The sequence below is a fragment of the Wyeomyia smithii genome, chromosome 1, assembly GCF_029784165.1.
Source record: "Wyeomyia smithii strain HCP4-BCI-WySm-NY-G18 chromosome 1, ASM2978416v1, whole genome shotgun sequence".
In the NCBI taxonomy this organism is placed as follows: Eukaryota; Metazoa; Arthropoda; class Insecta; order Diptera; family Culicidae; genus Wyeomyia; species Wyeomyia smithii.
Window position 1 is genome coordinate 66,797,467 of NC_073694.1, and position 25,877 is coordinate 66,823,343.

General features: G+C 40.3%; 2 protein-coding genes across 5 annotated transcripts in view; one reads left to right on the top strand and one right to left on the bottom strand.

Annotated features, from left to right (window-relative positions):
• The window catches only part of LOC129718844 (monocarboxylate transporter 12-like), a 473,704-nt gene that overhangs the window by 285,114 nt on the left and 162,713 nt on the right, over positions 1–25,877 (bottom strand). The window lies entirely within an intron of this gene.
• Positions 4,074–25,877, top strand: part of LOC129718843 (E3 ubiquitin-protein ligase HECW2) — an 87,909-nt gene continuing 66,105 nt past the window's right edge. Inside the window, exons 1-4 of the mRNA XM_055669966.1 lie at positions 4,074–4,724; positions 4,784–5,055; positions 5,110–7,340; positions 7,409–7,575. Of these exons, the coding sequence (XP_055525941.1) occupies positions 4,633–4,724; positions 4,784–5,055; positions 5,110–7,340; positions 7,409–7,575 (2,762 nt within the window). The 5' untranslated portion in view covers positions 4,074–4,632. The remainder of the gene's footprint in view (positions 4,725–4,783; positions 5,056–5,109; positions 7,341–7,408; positions 7,576–25,877) is intronic.

Consider the following 25,877-nt stretch of genomic DNA (forward strand, 5'->3'; position numbering starts at 1 on the left):
TAGGGTTGTTTAGGACCCCAAAAGGAACCAAAAAAACTTGGTTCTGGAAAATCGATCACTTTTCCTCACCCTAATACATATAGCATGCCACATATAAGATGTCACGTGTTACATTACATGTAATACAAGATATTACATATTACATAATATTTTACATGTTACATTTTTCGTGTTATATTACGTGTAACATGTTACATATCACGTGTGACATGTACAAAACAAGTGGCATGTTCCTTATCACATGTAATATGCTACATGTTACGTGTTACATGATAGTATTACATCGATTTATGTACATAGACCACTCTGTTCCGAAACAAAACGGCCATTCTGTTTCGGACGAATTTTCAACACGGAATAAATCAGCTTTAAAATTCGATTTTCCGAAATTTTCCTAATCTCCCATCTTCAGCTTCTTGAGTAGATGCGGTTTATACAAAACACTCATTTTCGAAAAAAATGGTCTTTAGACCACTCTGTTCCGCAACGGCTCAAATGATACCCGAATGATTGTTATGAGATACGATTTTTTCCATCCTTGGGCACGACTTCCGCTGATAATACACCTCCAGATCTCACGGCTAGTATCATTGTCCTTAATTACTAGTGAGCCAATATAGACGCCATTGATCGTAGTGCTACTGCCTAGGCATTTTCGGTCGACTTCGGTTCCGCCGGCTAGAATATACTTGATTTTAAACGTAAATACCTGCAACCCAGTTCTGGCTGCTTCCCGTTTTAGTCTGGTGTACTGTTCTGCCTCCGCCACAGTTGTTCTGCCGACAATGTCCATGTCTTCCGTAGAGCAAACGTATTGACTGGATTTGTTGAATATCGCACCCCGCGTGTTGATGTCCGCTCATTACACTTCATTACACCCTGTAGCGCAATGTTTAATAGCAGGCGGGAGAGACTATCATCCTGTCGAAACCCCCTGCGGGATTCAAATGGATCCGACAATCCACCCGAAATCCGCACACAACACTGCGTCCCATCCGCCGTAGCCTTTATCAGTCTGAAGCCGTTTTCGTCCATGACCTTCATAGCTCCTTTCGGTCGATAGTGTTATACGCGGCTTTGAAGTCAATGAAGAGGTGGTGCGTGGGGGTTTTTGATCTGTCGTAGACCGTCCTTCCACGAAGCCGGCCTGATAACTTTCCATAAATCTCTTGGCTAGCGGTGAAAGCCGGCGAAAAATGATTTAAGAAAGCACTTTGTAGGCGATGTTCAGGACGGTGATCGTACGATAGTTCCCACAGTCCAATTTGTCGCCTTTTTTTAGATAACCCCATCCTTCCACACCGGAGGTAGCTGTTCTGTACCCCAAATTCATGCAATCGTCCGCCAGATAACTACCATCTTTATCCCGGCACATTTCAGCTGGCGGCACATCACCCTCCTACATTCGTCGTCGAACCACTCGTTTCGTTGAGTTCGTCTCACATGCCCGATGACGTTCTTCGCTACGATGTTTTGATGATGTTCTAACAGTCCTCGAGAGAAGCTTCCTCCAGCTGGTTCTCTTACGGCGGCGCACCTTCGAGGGAATGTACATAGTTTTCGGCGACGTTAGGTTGCTTCAGTCGCGCGAGATCTAACCGGAGCAGGCGACGGTACCGAATGTTGTTAACAACGGAGAGTTTTGCACGCATTTTAACCATCACCATCTAGCGGTCCGAGTCGGCGTTAGCGCTACTATAGGATTTGAGGTCGATGATGTCTGAGAAGTGCCGACAATCAATCAGAAACGTGATCGATCTGTGTTTCTGTCTAATTTGGTGACTTCCAGGTGTATTTGTATAGGAGGGTGGGTCCTTGGTTACCCGATCTTCTCTTGGTTGCACGTATCCCAACTAGCACCGCGTAGAGGTCGGGATAGGAGTGGCTGGATGAGAGGCTAAGGTCCACGTGCGGGATCTATTTCATTTATATAGGTGCACTTGGCATCAATGGTGCGCATTATCCAGCCGTTCGCCAGCGTAGAACCCGGACGTTTCGATAAAAAACCTTGGGACACTTATTTTCCTCCAGCAGCAACATTCTCAAAATAATTTATCTCGCCAGCCGGAGCGTAACTTTGTCGGTGTCCCTTACCTATTATTCTATTTATTACCTTTTGAACGGACCGATGCTTGCTCAAATGCCGAGTTTTTTCAACCGAATTCGCAAAACTTCTGCGAAAATGCACTATAATATGAATTGAAGTCCCTTTCGAACAAGCAACAGTGGACCACCACTCGCTGATCTTTGTTGACCAATCGCAGAATACTGTCGAACGCGTCAGGATAAAATAGGTCGACAAAAGTGAAAAAAATGTTCTAAAGCTAAGTTGATCCATAAAGATCATAGCTTTTTAACCATTCATACGAATTTTGGTGCCCGTTAATGCAGAAGTGCATCAAAAGACCGCAGAGTAGTTGCTGGTTGGGTTCGTCGCTTCTACGTTTACTTACTGGAAAACTCATTTGAGTCCCTGAAAAAGGCACTAAAATTTACAGGAATGGTTAAAAACTAAAATATTTCAGCGAGATTGTTTCCGATTTGAAAAACTAATGTCATGAGACATAGATAAGCATATCAACCGTACGGATTTCTTCGAATGGTCCGAATTTTTCAAACTGTTTAAAAAAATACTACCTCAGTTACAGTTGAAATTTTCCTGTTGTATGTGAAATGAAATCTTAGTTATACTTACAAAGAGTTTCAAAAGTTTTTGACGACCTAGCCGGATTTACTGAGGAAAATTGCATCTTAAGGAAAGTATGTAGCATTTGAGCAAAGAGATGAAACACCTGTAGTCTATAAACAGGTTTCAATTTTCAAGTTTTTCATTCTGTTTTCATCAAACTTTAAATTAAATATGTACGTTAATATAAATTGATATAAATTCGAGTTCTGTTAACTGACCAGCTAATAAAGTTGAGGTTTAAAAAATATTTTCCGGATTTTTTTCAATTAGAAGTTGGTTGGTATGCTAGATCACGCAAATGATAAACATTAAGAGATGTTTTGCAGAAAGGTAAAGTGACCAGACGTCCCGCGTTTCGCGGGATAGCCCCGCTTTTCAACGAAGGGTCCCGCGTAGAAATGCGTACCGGGTGCCACTTTACAGAAAGGACTTTTTTCAATAACGGCGCTTTGAATAGATTTCCAGTAATTTTGCGTCATAAATAATTACGCAAAGCGATATCAAACGGGTTCTCGTTTTTGCTGCGGGAACAACAAAGCCGATCCACAAACCTTGGCTGTGAGTTTCTTCAAGACTGTCTGCCAACAAAACTGCCATATGCAACGTTGCCAGTATGCCAGATAAATCTGGATTTTGCCAGATTTTTGTTTGCGCGCCAGACAAACAGATAAACCTCTGAATCTGCCAGATATTTGTAAATGAGTCAGATATTTGCCAGATTTCATCCGCGTCGTCTCGCAAAAAGGTCATTACTGCGAGATTGACCTGTCTGGCCTTTACCTACCTGCACCCGGCGAGAGCAAAAAAAAAGGTCATCACTTTCAATTCAACCAGGAATTCGATCCAAAAATGAGTGCCAGATTTTTGCCAGACTTTTTGTTTTCGTTTTGCCAGATTTTATTTAAAACTTAGTGGCAACGCCGGCCATATGATATGGTAGTGCTACCGTTTCAGGTGGAGGTGGTTGGCAAACTTCTGGTTCTTACTAAAGAACGCGGATGAAAACTTATATTTGTAATTTGAAAATCGTAATTTGATTGTTGCAAATATGTAAACTCTATTAAACATAAAATTGACTGATTCAACTTGTAGGACATTGGATTGTACTCTCCCAACTTTTATATTGAAATCGGCTCGCATCTCTAAATCATGCGCCGCTCATCAAGAACAAATCAAACCCACACCAACTCACACATCAGCTGTTCGTAAGCGTCTCTGCCAGCATTCCGGTTTGTGCGGTTTGTTTACATGTTTACTCGAAAAGCACGTGCTTATAAGGCGGTAGTGTGCGTCGCATCGACGGCGTTCTATCCGAAGATTACGTTGGTGTGTGTGCCACGAAGAAAACTGTCAGTGAATGACAGTAACTGTCAAAGCTGGTTTTTCTCTCGATTTTCGTCGTCATCAAACTGCGAAACTCGCTGGCAGAGCAGGATGTAGTAATTTTCATTGTTCGCTATGATTGTGTGATTTAGATCGAAGGCATGTAGTATTAAATTGCATTAAGCAGATGTTCTTTTAATTGGACAGCAGCATTTTCTAGTTTCGTCAGTATTAAAGGTTTGGTAGAAGAGTGTTGATAAAGCAATTAACTGTTCTGTGATAAGCATTCTGAAGGTATTATGTGGAACTAAATTTTCAAAATTAATTTGAATTTAATGAACAATATTGATTCACTGAGTGATGATTGCAATCTTGAAAATGGATTCGTTAACTCGCGTTAAACTGGAAGTGAATTAATGGAAAAAGTCGTCTTGCTCACCGTGAAGGTCGTGCGTCGACCCCGCTGTTGAGGGAGCTATTATTTTGTCCAGAATGTATACTTATACGTCCAGACTAACTGTCGCCATTATATGGGCTGCAGAATGTCACGGAAAATCGAAACTTGAAGCTACAGCAGCGTAGTGTAACTGCTGGATGGTTTCAGTTAAAATTGAAAGTTGATGTCAGAAGGCAAGAGTGTGTCCCCAATGGCCGAAAAGCTTTTTTACTCCCTGACTAACGCAGAGGCAAGCACTTCGGAGAATGAGTTTGAGTAGGTATAGTTAATTTAACTAGCATCAATTCACTGATTTTTTTTTGTTTCGTTCATAGCCCAGTACATCATGTTGAACCGACACGCTCGGAGGAAGGTGAGGAGCTTGAGGGTGCTGTTGGTGTTGTTGCCGAGGCGGGTTGTGTTGCAAAAGACGAGGACGAAGATGAGGAGCTCTTGGAGTTTAAAACCCAAGATAATTGTCCGCCAACACCATACGAAGAATGCTTGGACCTAAATATATTTGAGACATTGGTACAACAAGAACGTATGTTGGAATCTCAAACAAAAGAGTGTGCGGAGAAAGATGGAAACAGTTTAAATTTCATTGGTAAGCGCTGAAAAACTTTAAAATAGTGCAGCAATTATTATTTATTATCTTCAGATGGAAGCTCATCGCCAAAAAAGTTGGAAAATGCAGATGCATGCTGCTGTCCTGCGGTAACGCCAACAGGGGGTCACCATATCGGTGATTCATGTGGATCTTCTGCCTCTTCCGCACCTTGTTCCGGAGTTCGTCGTAAAGCAAAAGGTACGGCAACTTCACTAGAAGAACCGGTAACAAATGGCACGAAGAAAAAAGTTCGCTCGAATGGATCGCTTAAATCATCTCCGTCGCAAGATTATCTTCAAATTTGGCCTTCCCCGTCTAGTACCAGCAACGAACAGAGGAATGAAGATAGTTCATCGAATCAGCAGAAGACCACTAGTCCAGCTGTCCAAGTGCATCGGCCCCTAGAGAGGTCGTGGCCACCGAAACAGCAACACCGCAAACAGCAAGCTTTTTCGCAACAGGAGCAGGGATCTGAGGAATTTTCCTTTGACATAATTGATACAGATGAGCAGTGCTATCCTTTGACAGGCCCGGAAAGTGGAGCAGGCGGGACGGATTTTGTTCCTGGAGAGTTTTTCGAACAAAGTCCAAAGCAAATGCGTCACGAAAAAGTTGCCCGTGTAGTTAAACAATCCCTGGAGGGGATAACTGAAAGTGCTCCGTTGGCTACACCTGAGACTGACGGAAGTTTATCCGAGCATACACCGCTTAGGCTCGGAAGACTGGAACAAAACGTTAACTCGGATATTGATTGTGCTAACGAAGCTACCGTTGAAATGAGTAATCAAACCAAAGCTCCACTGAGGAAAGCCATTCCAAAACCGGAATTTAATTTTCCGGATAATCAATATGTCCAACCATCATCCAGTTCCAATGAACCAGTGGAAACGTCGAATGATATACGAATAATTAAACCTCACAAACCTCTGGTCAGAATTTTATCGAACGGTAGAGGGAAAAATGCGAGTAACGGTCCCGTAAATTCCGGCGAGCTGCTAGTGTTAGATGCCATGAAAGCAAGTCATATTATATTTCCCGTTCAGAACTTGTCTCCTTGTGCAAGAAGTCCCCCGTCAGGGTCATCAACTCGATCGGGGTCGCCACTGGAGCACCATTCACCCGATCGCCATTCACCGGTTATAATGCATCCCAAACCGGTGCGTCCACAGCCCCGTCCGTTGACCAGGGTAGGTTGCGGACGTAATGATCTCATTTGTCCACCAACGCCCACCCATCACGCTCGGCGACTTCGAGTATTAGCAGAAAACTTTGGTCCTCCTGACCTACGAACTAGAAATGTGTTCTCACCGGAAATAGTAATATCTCCGGAAACTACAAGATACAACGAATTAGTTGCGGTGACGGGAAATCGAGTTGATCAGCTGCAGGTGGCTGAAGGTCACGAAGACGAAACGGAAACTGATTCACCCATGCGACACTTGACCAGCACGAGATTGCCCTCAATCCCAGAGCGAGCTAGGGGAGCTCTTGCTGATCCTGATGAACCTCTGCCGCCTGCTTGGGAAGCTCGTATGGATAGTCATGGCCGAATATTTTATATCGATCATGCTACCCGAACAACATCTTGGCAAAGGCCGGGCGCACATTCTGGTATTTCCGGACCGGATCAGCATCGACAGCAATTGGATCGTCGTTATCAATCGATAAGGAGAACTATTTATGACCGACGAGAAGGGAGTATGAGCCGTAGTCCGCCTAGGTTCGGTTATGATTCTATTAATCCACGTCAAGGAGCGTCGGCTATTGCTGTCGCGATCAATACTGCTCAAATCGAGAGTCTACAGTTGGACCGAACGGCCCACCCAGCGTTACTGATGATCTGCCGAGCAAACTTCTACTCCATGCTACATACTAACACTGATGCTATCTTGATCTACAATCGTAACGCCGCCCTAAAACACATGGTTTCTCGAGTGCGAAGAGACCCGGGCTGCTTCGGGCGTTACCAACACAACCGAGATTTGGTGGCTTTGGTTAATTGCTTTGCATCACCGGATAAAGATCTTCCAACGGGTTGGGAAACTAAAGTAGATCAAAGCGGTAAACAGTTCTTTATTGATCATGCCAATCGAAGAACTTCGTTCATGGATCCCCGGGTTCCTACGGATTGCCCACGAGCGCGCCATAGACCGGAGCAGTTGATTACTGCCACACAAACGGCACCGGCAGTTGATATTGCTCCGATCCCACCACCCAGACCGCCGGCGCTGCCACGGTTGAGTATCGGATCGCCTGAGATTCCGGTTGCCTATAACGATAAGGTGTGGTTACACGTTTTCTGTAGTTTTTCCAGTGGTTTTTAATGTTCCGTTTTTTTTCTATGGGATAGGTGGTTGCCTTTCTTCGTCAGCCAAATATTCTTGAAATTCTTCGGGAACGTCATGGGGCTGCGGCGTGTTCACGCAATTTGCGGGATAAAATCAACTCGATTAGAGTGGAGGGGACGACTGCACTCGATCGACTTAGTCATGACTTGCAGTTGACGATACTGTTGAGGTGAGTTAGTTTTCTATTCTTTTGCTTTGCTTTATAAGGTTTGGAAAGAAAAGATCGTTTAAAGGAAACATCTTCTATGTTCTTTATTAAGTTAAATGAGTAAATGCGATTGGTTAAAATGTAGTGACAAAGACACCGAGCATACATTATTGACCCAGGATATTATGAGGATTATCGGAATAGCCCTCCGAAACTCGACAATTCTGTTTGCGTGAATATTTTTTTGAACGTACTGGAATATATAGAAAAATGTTAATACTACTAAAAAATAATGTTAATAATACTTAAAATAAAAAGTAGGACCTGTTCGATAGACCTTTTCAATGTTTTCACAATATGCATATATTTTGTTACTAATGCAGTTCTGTCTTTTCTTCCTCACCTGTATATACCTCATTGCCATCATATTTGTTATTGAGTCCCATTGTCACTACTCACTGGATATCAATAGGTATGGAGAATGGTTTGAGTCTCAGATTTTAAGGCTTTTATTCTTACACCTTTATCTGAAAGCTGACAGCGGGTAATAATGGGGTCGAGCCCAGGACTTGAGTTCAATGTTATTCACTGTTACTCGATATAGGGATGCCATTAGCTCGGCATAGACCATCGCACCGAATCTTTTTAACCTAACTTTTTTGACAGACAGATAACGAGACGGAGAGAGGAAGAGAAAAAGGGAGAGAGGTGGAGACAGAGGGAGAAAAAGAGGGAGAGAGAGAGAGAAATTGAGGGAGGGAGAGATTAAGAGAGGGAGGGTTTGAGAAAGGGAGAGAGAAGAAGAGTGAGGGGGGAGAGAGGAGAGAGGAGAGTGAAGAGAGGGAGAAAAAGAGACAAAGAGAGAGACTGGGAGAGAGAGAGAGAGGGAGAGAAAGATAGAAAGGGAGAGAGAGAGAGACAGAAAGAGAGAGGGAGAGAGAGACAGAAAGGGAGAGAGAGATGGAGAGACAGACAGAGAGGTAGAGAGGGAGAAAGGGGAGAGAGAGAGAGAGAGAATATTGTGTAGATTAACGAATCTCGTTATTTCGACTTTTTATTACTTTTTGTCATTTTTAATCGATTACGCTCAGAGACTTCTCCCGATTACTGGTCACAAATGATAAGTATATCCAGTACCGAGTTTAGAATATACAATAAGTGTTCAAATAAATATTTGTTCAGCTGCTCAAGACGTAGCATTGAAAACAAAACAGCGATTGGTTTATGTTTCCCTCAACGCGTGGCACTAACACATTCGCACGTAAATAGGTCTATAGACCATTTTATGAACTGACAAGTGTCACTGAACCTGCTGACAATGATTTTACGTGCGTTATATTAACGGTTCCGTGCTTTCCGTCAAAATTTCATTCATGAATTAAGATCAGAAACATCTCGTAAAATGGTCTATAACGTTTGCGGTAAAAAAATTGACTTTTTTAAGATGGTGATGAAAAAAAACTAAGACAGATAATTGAGTTGGATGAATTTCTTATTATTATTTTATCTTATTTGCAAAAAAATCTACGCCCTTGCGAGCGGCCTTCCGGCAGTTAACCGGAACATATGCCATGGCGGACGAAAACATGCGTGTAGGCACGTTTTTAAGCTCTTTCTTCGTTTTTTTTTTTATTAATTCCTGTTCCGTTTAATCGACAAAATTGGGGGACGTTGGGCGGATTTGCCGACTTCGGTACCACATCGATATTCAGCCGCTCCATCTCCTCCAACGATCGCTTCGAGTAGTGGGCCGACGCCAAATCTGGCCAGAACACCGTGCCTTCGCCATTCTGTAATATTCCCCGTTCACGGTCAGCCCGGAGCGAAAGAAGAGTGGCTTTGACATCCTCACAGCAGCACCTTCTTGGGGAACTTGGTGTGTGAAATAAATTTCACCTCGGAGCTCACTTCCTTCGTGGGAGAAGTGAAATACGAAGTGGCCTGCCAGTCGTTGCCATCCAGGGTGAGATAGGTCTCGTCGTCCATCTCCACTTCCACGTCGCTATTCGCCGGGAAAATCGACTTAGCCACTTTCCCTCGGTCTTTCTCTTCAGCATCCTTTGAAGCTTCCTGTCGCTCAAAGTTGTCCGTCCGGAACCGGGCCTTCTTTTGGTGCTCTGATCGTTGTCCAATAGTGTTGTAGATGCCGGAACGGGCATACTCAGCGTCCACAAAGTGCCGCACGATGTCCGTTTTTGACGCGGCGGGGTACCGTTCTTTGATATAGTATAAGAAGACTATGACAAAAATGTGCAGAAACCATAGAAACATTGCTAATATCTGTGAATCTATAAACATCTGAAGAAGAAGATATCTGTATTGGTAGCGAAAAATAGGCAAAAAACACACGCTTTTTGGTTGTAACGTAGATATTCGTCAAGAAGCGAATGTCATTGGGAATGGTATTTCCCATTGTTTAATGGCGCATGAAGATATTTCAACCGAAAACTCGGAAGATGTGTAAAAATCTACCGAATATTGCGTTTTATACATTGTTTTCAAAGTTCTACGATATCAATGTTAACAAACAAAAGCCCTTAAAATCTGGTATTCAAACCATTCTCCGTATCTATTTAAATTCGATTGCATCTAATATTCCTGCAGTATAGATTGTCAAAAAAATGGTATGTGTGGCTAGAGCTAAGGTTTTATTACTCAACATTCATAAAACGCGAAAAAATGTTCATCACTCTTGCAATTTTGAATTTTTCAAAAAATAATCGTAAAAGTAATATTATAGAAAAATTCCGAGCCCTCTTTCTGGTGCTATTGCCAAACAGAGTTTCAAGTTTTCTAAATACATTTTCTTGCCCCTCAGATTTCATATATCGATAGAATGCAGAACAGTTCTGTGATTTGTTAGTTACTTTAGTACTTCAGCGATTGAAAAAAAAATACAAGTTTCAAGATTCGACTACGCCGTGCATATATGTCAACAATAGGTACAAGTTGCCTATTGTGATATTGTCTATTTCTGTAACAGTTGAAAATGCAGATGAGCCACCTCATCTCAACAGGTCAACTAATGTGTGTTACCATGTGCCTGAAGCTATTTTTTGTTCTGGAGAAAAAGTTCCTTTTTCAATCAATTCAAAAATTTGTTAGAAATTGAAATAATCGCTTCAAAATAAGTGTCTTGAACGTAAATGCACCCTAATTCTGAAAAAAAAAACAAATAAAATTGATGCAAGCATTATTAAGGGGCACCGTACCCGTTCTGTTACCTGTTCGAGCTTTGAGAAAGATTTAGGATAATCGCTCCAATATTCATCTCAACACCTATATTCAACTCTTCACTCTTATTTGTTTAGCTTAAAATCATTTTTCTCCAAATTTTAAAGGCAAATGTTCTAAACTGTATAGATGCCAACTGCCAGCATCTGCATTACGAAGGTACATATAACTGTACAAGTTATCGAGAAAATACCTACTGTCAACATCCGCACTGCACTACTGCTTTTACACGATTAGTTATCTACTAAAAAGGAATGCTTGTTCTTTACTGCACATGCCTTTATTTTACCAAAGATTTGCTCGAACGCGATGTCACTCAATGTCTTTATCCCAAGCAACAATTGAAACATCATAAAACAATAAATTGTAATCATTTGTTGCACTAATGAAAGTCTGAAGTTTCAAGGAACATCTTTTGTTACTACGATGAAATTGTAAAGATACAAGCAACAACTAAAGTTGCATCGCTGCTTTAAAAATCCTTACACCAACAACGTAATTCGCGATGTTGGATTTGTTGTTGAAACATAGAAACGGCATTTGAAAACCTAACCTGCGAGATACACAAAACAAACACACAACAATATTCCCACAAGTTGCTGTCACGTTCTCAAGTCATGTTACAGCAACTTTTGGTCGATCGTTCGCCTTATATTTGTTTCTGAGATGAGATTATGTACTGCGTTGTAACTTTTTGCTGAGGTTCATGCTGATGTCCATGTCTTCAAGGCAAGGCGAGCAATTCACATACGGGAATGTTGCTGTGATGATAAACCCAGGTTCTTTACAGCGCTTCTTGCAAATTTTATTATCTTCACAACACACGAGGAGGTAATATTACACCTTTGTACTGTTTAAAATGTTAAACAAAGTACCTAATAACATTGCTCAGGTAACTAATCAATGACCTTTTATTTTATCGCGCCCCTGATACTTTGACTAAAAGTCATTCAAAAACCATTTTTACAATTCGGCATAAAAATATGGTTCTCTAAAACCAAATGAAATAAATTGATTTGAATTTCACTATCACGCTAAAGTGCTGATGAATTAAAGAAGCAAAATTAAAAACTGAGAATGAGCATGAGCATGATTAGAGAAGCAAAATAAAGACTGAGCCATAAACTTTCTAGAGTTTCTACAGCAAACGACGTAAATAGTAAAAACGTGAAAATTTAATAGAAATTGATAACTGGAGTTGAAACCTCATCAAATTTCTGGAAATAATCAAAGATCAAACGCTATACAGGAAATCCTTTACCACCACGCCATGTAATTGCTATTTCGTCCAAGTTGCTGCTACGATACATCTTCGTTGCTGAAATTTGACCATACAGCAGTTACCATGTTGTTATCAAATTCCACGCATAAGTTCATACACATTACTGCTTCATTCTTGTAACTTGTGTTGAAACAACGAAAATGTTGCAGTTGGCTCCGCCTCCTGCGCTTTTTTTGTCATTGTATAAAAACTGAAATGTAGCTGCAACTTAGTTTCGCATAAGAATTTGTTGCTGTGATGCACAAAATTCATAATCGAAACAAATTTTGCTGGTTGGGATGCTTGGAGTCATTTCATCTGTCTTTTTGATGTCCGCTTTAAAGATATAAACCTTAAGTCGTCAATATGCATCATGTAGTAAGAAAATGATAGTAATAATTATCATATAGGTATAGTTACACATTGAAGCTATTCATTGACATATTGCTAATCAAATTCCATATAGATGTGCGAAAGCTATTAGCATTTGCAGTGGTGGGCACCGCTAACCGAAAATTTAGCGACGCTAATCGCTAAGTCGCTAACCGGAAAATTTAGCTCGATAATCGCTAAACGCTAAACGCTAAACCCACATTAGCGGAACTTTCGCTAATCGCTAATCGCTACCTTTTTAATATGTAGATAGTCATATCGCTATATTTATTGCTCGTGTTTTGTAAGATTTGGACCACTTTGATCTGTTTTGGTTAAACAAACGAAAACAATTACTTTTTAAAGCAATTTACAGTAAGAGGTTCACGAAACGGTATTCATATTTGATTTTGTAAAAACAAGAATAACAAAAGTTATTTAGCTTGCATTGAAAATAGATACTCTTAGGAATGTTTTCATGAAAATTCAATTATTATCTGAGTCGAAAAAGTAGAACTAAAGTTGTCATTATTTCAAGCGCATTGCAATTTACCAAAGTTCTTGGTGTGCCAAAAATTCAATCTAGACCTTGTGCTTGTTCTTCAAAATGCTCCTGTGGCTTGTACGATAACTGGAACTCCATTCTAGGGTAAAAAACTGACAAAAGTAACTTTCGCAGTAAAGTATGTTCATCTTCCGAAGCAATTTACGTACGCCATCAGCAATTCACAGTTTTTCTGAATATTTCTATTGTCGCTTCTCCACAAAATTTAGCGAATTAGCGATTAGCGTTTCGAAGGTCAAAATTTTAGCGACGCTAACAGTTTCGCTAACCAGCTCAAAAATTAGCGAAATCGCTAAATCGCTAACTGAATTTTAGCGTCGCTAATTAGCGAATTAGCGAATTAGCGGAATGGTGCCCACCACTGAGCATTTGTAATCTGCACGCTTCAACGTTATATGACGACTTTGGGTTTTTATACCTACCTCAGTTTAGAAAGATGTAGAGCTGCGTGAAAAATATTTAGTACGGTTTCCAAATGCGCTATATTCAGTTTAGTTCCGTCGGAAGCCACTCTGATGGTTTTTCAACCGTCAAAGTCGAGTACACCAGAACAGTAGTGACTGTGAACGATACTGATAACTGTCCAGATGTGGATCATAGTTGCTGCTTTGTGTGATGGCGCCCTATATGCTGTTTCATATTGTTCACACGCTAAACGTGGCCCACTGGCCGCGCTAACACTCGCTGCCTTCGTTTGCATATTTTGTAGACACTTTTGCGATTGATTACAAGCGTGGGGTAAGAATTTACAAGGTGCCGCGGCGATAATAACTGTCGAACCGGTACGTATAGAACCGGTAATTAGACTGGGACACGCATCTATCGGAGCATTTGATGTCTTGAACCTATACGAAGACACACAGCATTGATTGCTAGATAATTTATTATATAGATTGTTCGTTGCTGGCACAATTACTGGCGATTATTTTGCTATTAAGGTAGGGATATAGGAATGTCAAGAAAAATGGCTGTTGGCTGCTGAAGTAAAATTTAAACCTAAGTTTCCAAACTTCGATTCGATTGATGCAAATTAGAGCACGTATTTTCGAGCCTTTGTGCCAACACCAATCGTAAACCCTCGCTGAGTTATAATCCAGCATCGATGTAGGTATGCAGATAACATTGTCTAGGAAGTGTATAAATTCATATTGTAGAAGCGATTAGGAAATCATTTTAAGTGTAAACATTTCCACCCTGCTGTAATCGTTGTGCAAAGTGAGAGCCCTCGTTTCTAACCTCAATCAGTTTATTTACCGTCCATAACGTATGGAACCGCTTAGTAGAGTGGCTCGGTGGTCCCTTAATCGCAGTAGCACACCGGATCTACTCACCAAATATCTATATGTAAGTGGCATTCGGAAAGTGGCAGATAAGAACTCGATCGTAAGCGAAACGTTTGCGGCTTCCGGATTGCCGTATCGGCTGCGTTCGTAATCACATTCCGCAAACCAAACGGCGAGGGTAATCCGATATCACATCTTCCTCATCTCTTCGGTATGCGGTGATGCCGACGCAGAGTCTCAGGTTACAGCGCTGAGCGATGAAAAATTGCAAATTAATGTTTTAATTGTTTTTTATTGGAGTTGGTTGTTTGTATTATGATGGTTCGGTGGTAACGGCGCAAAATATGCTACCGTATTGGCCCATGGGATCACATACCAGCGACATCAAGCTGGTTTACGAGCGGTTTCTGGCGTTCGGTGTTGCTCTTTTTCGTGTCTGCCTTCATTCCAGATCATTGTCACCGTCACCACTCGGATACGGCTCAAAGATGACAAGAATTGGATTAGGAATATGTTTCCGTTCGTTCGTTATGAAGATCTTTTGTGTAAACACAAACGAACGGCTTGGCCTTGCAAGGGTTGGGTGAGAGTTGTGTTTTTCAATCACATTTTAATAACAAACACTTAAATGATTTAAATATCTAAAAGCATGAAGGTTCGGAAACCAATGCATTCCTTGTGCACTGTTTGGCTCTACTGGATTTTTTGCGTCGCTAATTCGATTATCCGGTTTTACTTTACAAGCAGGCCCGGATTTAAGGGGGGGGGGCAAAGGGGGCAGATGCCCCGGGCCTCCCGATTCAAGGGCCCCCCCTAGTCTTGAGGCGACCTTTTTTTTTTGCTCGTCACCTTCCAGAACGATACCTCTAAATGTTTTGGGGAAAGAGGGCCTCACAAACAAATTTTCCCCGGGCCACCCGCCGTCTAAATCCGGCCCTGTTTACAAGACACAAGTATCAAAACAAAAGTTGCCTACTGTACTAAGGATATTTCTATTTGAATGCAAATTCCGCAATAAATATTACTCGTTTTTGCTTGATAGTATGGGGAGGAGTCAACTGAATCTGTATTACAGAACTCTCTGTTCTGATGTGAAAAAAATTATTACAAGCTCAAATAGTATTATTAAAAGTTTAAATTTAGCTGTCCATTTCACCACGAAAAGGTAATTTTTATTATCTTATTTGGATACATGTAAGAAATATGAAGTGAACCATATTTAGTGGAAAATATATAATACTCTAAACCTCGCTTCTGTCATTCATTTTCAAGTAACGTTTTGAATAACACAACTATCGCTCAAAATCAACATATTGGATTACGTGGCAAAATTTGGATTCCGGACGATGCTGTTGGCTGAATCATCTGCTGTGTCTCTGGTTGATGAAACGTCCTCGCAAATCACGAAATCTATTATAACGCCATCAGTTAATATCACGGTATGCAAGCCGGCTTGTTATTATTTGTTCATATCATCATTTATTTTATTTAAAGATAATGTTGAGTTGTTGAGATGCATTAATAAGCTGGTATTCCATGGATCCTCGGGGTTGGACCACAGTTGAAATGTTGCTTGGGTCGTGCTCTTAGGACTATTGGGGGGGACCTGAATACATATTATCACATTATGCGATGATACTATATGGATGTCTAATACTTAGACTACTGTTTCTATTTTTATTTAAGAGCCAGTTCGCGAGAACCGCAACCACCTTTCTGAGGGACGTTGTATTGCTGTTCTCCGATTGGGCTGAAATTTTCAGCGTTTGTTTGTCTATTCAAGGTAGGTAGTTTTGCAAAATCGAAGGTAGGTAGGTAGTTTTGAAAATGAAATGTCCAAAAACGTCCAAACACTAAAAAGAGCAATAACTCCTGCTAGACTTGATGGATTTTTTTAAAATTTGTGGTATTATTCTACACTAAGAGTACTTCAAAACACATGGTCACAATATATGGCAAAGAGGTAAATTGACGAAAAAAACGCATTTTTCTTTCAAAAATTGCCAATTTTCAGGGTCATTCTACTCTTCCCAACATTGCTAGAAAAATATCTGTATATGGCGTTTTGTAGAGAAACTCAAGAGCTTCAATGTCATGTATAAGCCAAGTGTGCCAAATGGGGTAAAACGGCCCTTGAAGGTATTTTTCAAAAAACCGTCAAAATCACTAAAATCACTATATTTCCTAGGCTTAATAGATTTTGCTGAGAATTTGAATCATCACTCTACCTTACCAGAACTACCTACTTTACCAGAATATACGCCATTTGAGGTGAAACGTTCCTTGAAGATTTTTTTTTCGAAAAATGCCGTCAAAATCACCAAAACTGCAAGAACTCGGGTTAGACATGATACAATTATTGAAAGTTTAGATTATCACTCTAGTTAATTAGGAACTTAAGGGCACGATGACAAAAGTGACAAATTTTTCTTGGAAAACACTGTGCGATTTTCGGGGTGCTATTTTCTCTACAGAAAACAGTCCAGAACCCGAAGTTAGCATTTTATAAAACAACTAAAGAGCTTTTATTTGATATAAAATCAAAATGCATCATATGGTAACTGACTAAAAAGGACTAAAGTTTTTTTGGCTTTTTCACTAAGTTTCAAGAAAAGCATCGAACAAGGTAAAAAATGTTATCGATACGACGTTTTACCCCATTTGGCACACTTGGCTTATACATGACATTGAAGCTCTTGACTTGCTCTACAAAACGCTATATTCAGATATTTTTTCTAGCGATGAGAAGAGTACAATGACTCTGAAAATTTACAATTTTCAAAAGAAAAATGCATTTTTTTCGTCATGTTACCTCTTTGCCATATATTGTGACCATGTATTTTGAAGTACTCTTAGTGTAAAATAATACCACAAATTTTTAGAAAAATCCATCAAGTCTACCAGAAGTTATCGCACTTTCAAGTATTTGGACGTTTTCGGACATATCGTTTTCGAAGGGCCGTTTTACCCCACTTAACCTCAATGAAAAAAATTGCTAAACTTCCTACCTTGAATAGAAAAACAAACGCTGAAAATTTCAGCCCAATCGAAGAACATAAAAACAACATGCGGCTGCGCCTCTCGCGAACTGGCTCTTGAATGTGTAGAAAGTCATTGGTTTTGAAGGATAAGAAACCTTTTTATTTAAGCTGTTTTCACTAGATGTTATGAAAGCATTCAAAGTTTTACGAATACCAAAATATTGTCACTGTACTTCAGAACTCCCCCATCAGATAAAAAAATCAAGATATTTTTTCTAGCATGTTTCGATCAATGACCTGTAGTTAAAAAACCAGAATTTTATTAAATAAGCTACATGTTATTATGAAAGTGAAGGTTCGAATAAATATTACAATGGGTAGTAAGTGTGACATTACAGCAACTAATAATGAATAAACTTACGTGCGGATAGTGAACAAAATTCGGAGTTGACATACCTGAAAATAAACAAAAGGTAACTTTTTAATTGAACCTTCGGGCTTTTTAACTCGTGTTAATCAGTATGAGATTTTTCAGTGTTAGTTAGAACATGAAGATGAAAATGACAGTCGACTTAATTGGGCATTCCTTGAAAAGAAAAACAACAAGCTGTATCAGAGAAGTCACCTCTGTTCATAGACCTTTCTGGCAGCTTATATACTCTTGTTTCGCTGTTAGCTGTCAACTTATGAAATGTGTTTTTCTCTGTAATTGATACTCTTTAATTACAAAATAAAAAAACATCATTGAACTTGCTTTTAACAAAACCGAAAACGGTTAAAATATCTAATAAGCACATTTGTGCGTGTATGAGATTCTTCGGATGTCTATGAAATTTAGCGATGAATCAGAACATTGTACTAGCCGTAATTAATCCTGTAAACAGGCTTGTCGTTTCTCCTTAGAGAATCACTAGCGAGTAGGAGAATATCTTTCATTGCGAAGACAACTGCTCTCACACTGGTGGGCAAAGCGACGCACTTGCTTGAGAGCAGCGAATCGTGTATATCTTAGGAGCATGCAGAAACAATCACCGCGGTGCAATTTTTAATTATCCAGGGAAAACATTATCTGGTATGAGTTTTCTCACACGAATGGACATGGAATGGACATTTGTGTGTCTCCAAGCAAATATCAAATGAGGGGAGCATTGCGTTGTTTACTTTGCATCTTGAAATAAAAAAAATCCAGCCACCAGTTACGCATGTTTGTTCCTCGAATTCTATCGAATTTATCTCAGCAGTGCACACCGTGGGGTACTCCTGTGTATTCTCACTAAAGTGATTCACCACTCCTGTTTTACCCAGCTGTGGTGTAGGCAGCAATTGTATTATTTTTTCTGCGAGCAGCAGAAATACAGCACATAGCAGAAGCAAAAAGTGGAGTGCCAAAAGGATTACACGCAGCGCTAATGTTGGACAAGAAGTGAGCGGTGAACATTCACTCTACTCTTTCCACATACTGAGAAGAGTAACAAGCCTCTCTGTAGATATTCAGATTTAAAACAAGATTTTTGATGCGCACGAGTATATTAAATCAAATCGCAATACTATTAACTATTTAGGGAATTGATTTTATATCTGAGGGAATATCAGGGCAAATATCACGCTATTTTTATATATAAAATATTTTTACGATATTTTTGTATATAATATATATTCTGGCTTTGATCTACGTCATATTCATTGTACGAATCTTGCGTTACGCAATCCACACATTTGTTGTGCGGAATTAGAGCAAAAGTTGTAAAGGATTTCGCGCCAACTCCACCCTATCCCCCTGGCAGCACCCTATCAAAATTTACTGAAACTTTGTGCGTATGTAGGCCTTACCACCTTAAGTAGCCAAGCAATATCTTCAGAGATAGAACTGGTAGTGAGTTAGGGAAAAGATGAATTTTAGAAATTGTCTAAACTTTTATAGAAATATAATGACAAAATTGAATTTGAGATCTCACACTGAAAAACAAAAAAGAGATCATTTTAAAAACGCAAAGTGATTTAGAAAAAATAGGTCATCTCAGTTTTTTTTTCAAAATAAGTTTTTAGATGGACAATGCCTAAAACTCTTCTAAACAAACCAAAGTGGGCACTCTTGACAAAAAAAAGTTTGTTTGATTGAGACTTGACACATTGATAAAGTTCTCCTAAAAGAAAGATCGAAACAAAACTAATGTTGATTACTCGACTTAAAAATAAAATATATGAAAATTCAGCTCTTACACAAAACATTGGCAGTTTAGTGAACAGATTTTTGCGATTTTGTTATGCGTAGAAATGAATGCAAGTAAGATATAGATATACCCCTTCGTTAAAGGTTTCATTAGTTTTTTTTTGTGGTAAAGTAATGTGTAAACTGTTTGGTCACTTTTTATTTCATTTATACACTATTTTTAACTAGTTTTAGCGTGAAATCAAATCACAATTTGGTTTTTGCAGTGTGTTCAATATGACAGCTCAGAAATAAAAACAATCTGTGCTGTGTTTCACCCAGAGGTTAGTCGTACACGACAGCCAAACGGGACCGCGCTCTGGAGATTCGGATGATAAACGAAAGCGGGGAACAAAATGTCTCCGAGCTGAAACCTTTTTTTGTTGTTATTGTCTCCGGTAAAACTGATTCTGCCCTGAGATATAACACCTATTTACTGTTGAATTCATGTCCCAAACACGTCAGTCTCATATGCATTAAAAATAAAGCAAAGATGGAATTGATATTATTATTGAAGATTAGTTCTCTTTATGTTTTATCCAGTAAAATAATTCATGATTTTCATATTAGAAATTTTATCATAACGAGTGACAACTAAAATCTAAAATGTTTTCCCTACTGCTGTCAAAAAAAGTTTATGTGTTTAAAAAGACCGGTACTTCGGGTTATTCCATACGAAGTATACATGCCACTTGGACACGACCATCACAGATTTTGCTCAAAATTGGGGTAATTTTTCATCTAGTGTCACTTTGGAAAAATTCCAATTTTGATGTCGATTAGTTAGCTCTGTGGGACCCCGTCGCATATTTTTTTGTCAAAACCATTTTTTTCTATTTTCTACAATTTATAGACCTAAGATGTCCGAAAAATACTGATAAGTGATTCTTGAAGAAAACAAAGCAGAAATCCAGAAAAAAAATATTGGTGCTTATTACGGGGGTCACTTCACGGTGAAATCAGAGTGAAGTGAATGAAGTCCTATTACGGGACTCACGTAAGTGAGAAAAACGTCGCGAAGTGACATCTGCCGTGGAATCTGGGTTATTATGAGTGTCATATCAGTGAAGTGAGAACGGAAAAAGCGACGTTTCGCGTGGAATTATTTCACGACCATTTTGAACGGTGAAATGATTCCACGAAGCTGCCATAAGTCTTATAGATGATTGATTTGTGATCTAATGGTAAATATTGGATTTATTCTTCAGTAACGAAGCGAATCAGAGTTTGATCCGTGCCTTAAAGCGGTCAATTTTTCATTTTTTTGCCCGATGAAAAAAATGCAAACTAGTTCAGGAAATTTTCGATACCGAAAAAAACATTTTTTTTATGCCGAATGTCTTAGAAATGCAGAACACGTCAAGATCTGGTGTTATCTAAAAAAACGGGAAAAACGACTTTCTGGGACTTAGACATTTTTGAGCTGGGAAACAATCTCATTTCACTTGTCCTATTCTCAATTTCACTTCACTGTCAATCTCACTCCACGGAGGTGATTTTTGTCACCTCACTTGAGGTGGAATCGGGAATAGGTCTAGAAAAGTGAAGTGAGCGTGAGAGTGAAATATATTTCACCGTGAAGTGACTCCCGTAATAAGCACCATTATTTTTGACAGGAAGTGTTGCCAGACAGATAGCTTCTGTAGCTAAAAGCTAGAATTACATTTTTCGACGAATGTAGCCATTTTTATTTTAAATTTGATAATTTTATCGTATTTCTCGGGAAATTTTACGTAAGAAATACTTATCACCTCAAGGTAATATGGGCCAATTTCGAGATATAACATTTTTACGAAAATAGTTGCAAATTCCGTAACTTTTTTTTTGTTTTTTCAATTGATAAACGTAACACACCCTAGAAATACGGATAGGTGCTTTTTAAAGAAAATAAACCAAGAAATCCAGAAAAAATATTATTTTTTACCGCAAGTATTTCCAGATATATTATTTTTGTACCTATTTAAAATTGTAAGAAATAGAAAAAACTGGTTGTGACAAAAAAGCGTTATCTTGCAACAGAGAGGGGATGTCCCACAGAGCGGGGGATATTCCAATCAACACCAAAATTGGGATATACACTAGCTGAATTATTCCCCCAACTTTGAGCAAAATCTGTGATGGTTGTGTCCAAGTTTGTGCTTTGTAGTGATCATTTCGTATGGAATAACCCATATACATTCATTATGAACGAAAAAAAAATTGATAACCATTTGAGAAAGAACCGTAACCGTCTTTCCGATGATGTTTTTCCATTATGTCGAAACAAAAGCGTTGTACGGCATTCATGTCGACTATTAGAATGCATCTTTTGATTCTACCAATCAACTGTTCGCAACTGAGTGATAGAACCTCAAGAAATCTCAAAGTTTCAGTGGTCACCCGTTTCTGGAATATTGAGAATGCAATTTTTAAATCAAGTGTTGCCGAAGGGACCCTGTTTCCTTAACTTTCCTAATAATTGGTCAATTATTTGGTTTGTTTTACACAAAAATAGATATCCTAAGCCCCCTAATTGGTTTTACGTTCAATAGATTTTGAAATAAGCACTTAGCCCATATTAAATTTCCTGAAAAGAAAATAGACGGATTGACATCCTCATTAGGAAACATTTTTGTAAATTGAACATATTTAAATACTTTGTTATTGTTTGTATATACTAAAGCAAATTGAACCCTCAAATCAATGCTGATCAACTTGGGTGGAGGTGCATCAAGAAAAGGTGTACATTTTCTCCTTTTTGCATTGTTTTTGCAGTATTGTGTAAAGTGTTCCCTGTAGTTGGTACTCAACTCCGTAGGTTTTTTTTTTGGATGGACCCCACGGCAATCAACACCCTTTGATCTTTTGTGGCATTGTTCGGACGTTTGTTGTCCGTTTTCTTCTTTTTGCGTGTTGTAATGTTTGTCTTCTGTTAGACTTACTATTCTTTTATCATCTTTATCGACCCTATCACCGTTTTTAGCAAGTTACAGCGTGCGTGTACATTAATACTACAGATTAATAAGTTTTTTTTTAGGTTTGGCTAGATAAATCTAGAATGAATATCTGAATAATCTGGATTCAAAATCTGAAACGGAGTATATATAATTCTACATAAGGACGAATAGATAAATAGAGGAAAGAAACTATGATTGCTACGTACTTACTTTTACTTTTATGGCGACAGATTGTTAAGATCCTATGCCGAATCCCGAATACGTCTCCACAAAACTAGGTCTCGGGCTGCTACTCTCCAGTCTCCCCCTACACCCGCTGCTCTGGCATCCTCGTCGACAGCACACATCCAGCGCGTGCGCAGTCTGCCTCGAAGTCGTCGGCCTCTATCCGGTTTTATGCTAAAAATTATCTTTGTCGGTAGCTCATCCGCCATCCGTGCTACATGGCCAGCCCACTGTAACCTGCCGTGTTTCATCAGTTTGACAATATCAGCGTGTTTGTATACTTCGTACAGCTCGTGATTTATGCGCCTGCGTCACACCCCGTTCTCTAGTTTGCCTCCGAGTATTGATCGCAGGATTCTACGCTCGAAGACCCCAAGCGCTCGTCGATCGGCCTCCTTCCACGTCCACAATTCATGTCTGTGGAGCGCCACCGGGAGAATTAGAGTCCTATAGAGCGCAAATTTCGTACGGATTTATAGGCTACGGGACCTAAGCTGGCTACGCAATCCGTAATAAGCCCTATTCGCCGCCGCAATCCGCCTCTTCACCTCGCCACCATGTACTTCGTTTTGGCAGTGTTTATGGTGAATCCAATTCTCGCAGCTTCCCTTTTGAGAGCCGTAAAGGCCTCCTTAACTGCTCTACGGTTAACACCAATTATATCAATGTCGTCCGCAAAGCCCAGAAGCATGTGAGACTTAGTGATGATGGTGCCGCTCCTCTGCACACCTGCCCTTCGTATTGCACCTTCCAAATCTATGTTGAACAGCAAGTTCGAGAGCCCGTCACCTTGCTTCAGACCATCTAACGTCACAAACACGTCCGAAAATTCGCCTGCTGTCCTGACGCATGATGTGAAACCGTCGAGCGTCGCACGTATCAGTTTAATCAGTTTAGTTGGGAAACCATGTTCTAATATTATTTGCCACAGCTCGTTGCGTTTCACTGTATCGTACGCCGTTCGAAAGTCTATAAACAGATGATGTGTCTGCAGGTTGTGTTCTCGGAAATTGTCGAGGATCTGCCTCAAGGTGAACATTTGGTCCGTTGTAGATCGCCCCACTCGAAACCCGTAGTGGTATTCTCCAACAAAGGCTTCCTGCAACGGTCTTAGTCGTTGGAACAGGATACGGGAGAGAAATTTGTAAGCGGAATTGAGGAGGGTTATACCTCGATAATTACTATACTCGAGTCTATGTCCCTTCTTGTAGATAGGGCATATGAGTCCTTCCAACGAGTCCGTAGGTAGATGTTCCTCAGACCATACCCTTAGGATAATCTGGTGGATTGCACTACACAGCCGCTCGCTCCCAGCTTTTAAAAGTTCGGCCGGTAAGCCGTTCTTTCCAGCCGCTGGAAAGATTGGTTCTTTAGCTCTTTGCAAGCATTCTTCACCTCGTCCAATGTTGGTGGGTCCACAGCTTGTCCGTCCTCCCCAATTTCTATCCTGTTCCCCTCGACGACTCTCCTCCCTTCCTCACCGTTCAACAGCACTTCGAAATGTTGCTTCCAACGCCTGGCCACCTGCGATTTATCGGTAATCAGGTTCCCCTCCCTGTCATTGCACATGGCAGGTACTGGCACGGTCCGGTTCCTGATTCCGTTGTTGTTCTATAAAAGCTCCTCGTGTCGTGCCTGATGAAGTAATTCTCCGCCTCCGCGAGGACGCGATCGTAGTGCTCACGTTTCTTACGGCGATGAAGCCTCTTTTCGGCAGCTCTTGCCTCCCGGTATTTCTCCCGCATCTGACGCGTTACACGATTAGCTGCTACTAACGTGTTGGCGTAGGCTCGATTCTTCTCCGTCACCTCTAGGCACTCAGCATCGAACCACCCACTACGCGTGGTTCCCGTTGTCATGCCTATCACTTCTCTCGCTGTTTCGCTGACCGCATCATGGATGTGCTTCCACTGCTCGTTCAGGTCCACTCAAGCTGGTTCACCGATCCGTCTATCAATTTTCCGAGTATACTCTGCAGCAACTCCTCCCGCTGATAACCTCAGGATGTCCAGATGTATCTTCCTTGCCGATCTCGATTTAAATACATTGGACAATCGGGCGCGAATCTTGCCTACCACGAGATAGTGATCCGAGTCTATGTTTGGCCCTCGAAAGGATCGCACATCTATGACTGAAAAGTGCCGGCCGTCGATCAGCATGTGGTAGATCTGGGAGCAGGCCTCTCCATTGGGGACGTGCAAAATGGGTACTACAGATGGCCATTCCCCTGGCCGCGGCGAAGTTCACTAATCTCAAGCCGTTGTCGTTGGTGGAAGAGTGAAGGCTTTCCCTACCAATAACGGGACGAAAGAACTCCTCTCGTCCGACTTGTGCGTTCGTATCTCCGATGACGATCTTTATATCGTGCTGTGGGCACTCTCCATACGTTTTCTCGAGGAGCTCATAGAACTCCTCCTTTGATGATTGCGACGTAGCGTTAGCAAATTTCAAAAACACCTCCATGAAGGGATATTTTTTTGACGTGGGACTACGTCTTTGTTTACTATACTGGAATGCTTTCCGTAAAATTGGAAATGAAACTGGCAAATGTTGCGTCAGATTTCAAACGTTAATAACAGCATAACCACATGCTGGATAACAATAATCAATATGTTGTTGGATAGATAAAATGTAGAACAATTCTGAAATATGTTAGTTATCACTCTAATTTCATTGCTAAGCGGTAGAATTTATAAAAAGTTTCAATGACAAATTTACGCGAATAATAAACCAATTATATGCGAGCATTCCTAGCACAGACGACGTGAATGGACGCCATCCGTTCCCGATGATATTTTTTGTATCTATATCGAAATAAAAATTGACAGAGTCTCCCCGTCCCAATAGGTCAATTTATTTTTGCTTCCATGAGCTTAGACTAATATGATGTCTCGAAGGTAAAAGTTTTCCGAAAAGTTTGAAACAATCCTCATTCTTGAACAATTTCTAAACCTGCTTTCAGAACCTAAAAAAAAACTGATGTCTTGAAAGAAAACATGCCGGTAGAAGCAACAGTACCAGTGAAGTAAAAAACCGAAAGTCTTTCGTCGTCTATGAAAGCAGCGGCACTTTTCTATTCGTACATTTCAGCGGTACACCTCTATACGTACTACAGCGGTACTATTCAAACTGCAGCGGTACTATTCGTATTGCAGTAGTACACTTTTGTGCGTACGTACATTTCTATTCGTGTGCCATCGAGGAAAAATTTCAATGCTGCTGTTGATGGTGATTGAAAGTTTATCTCATATATATGA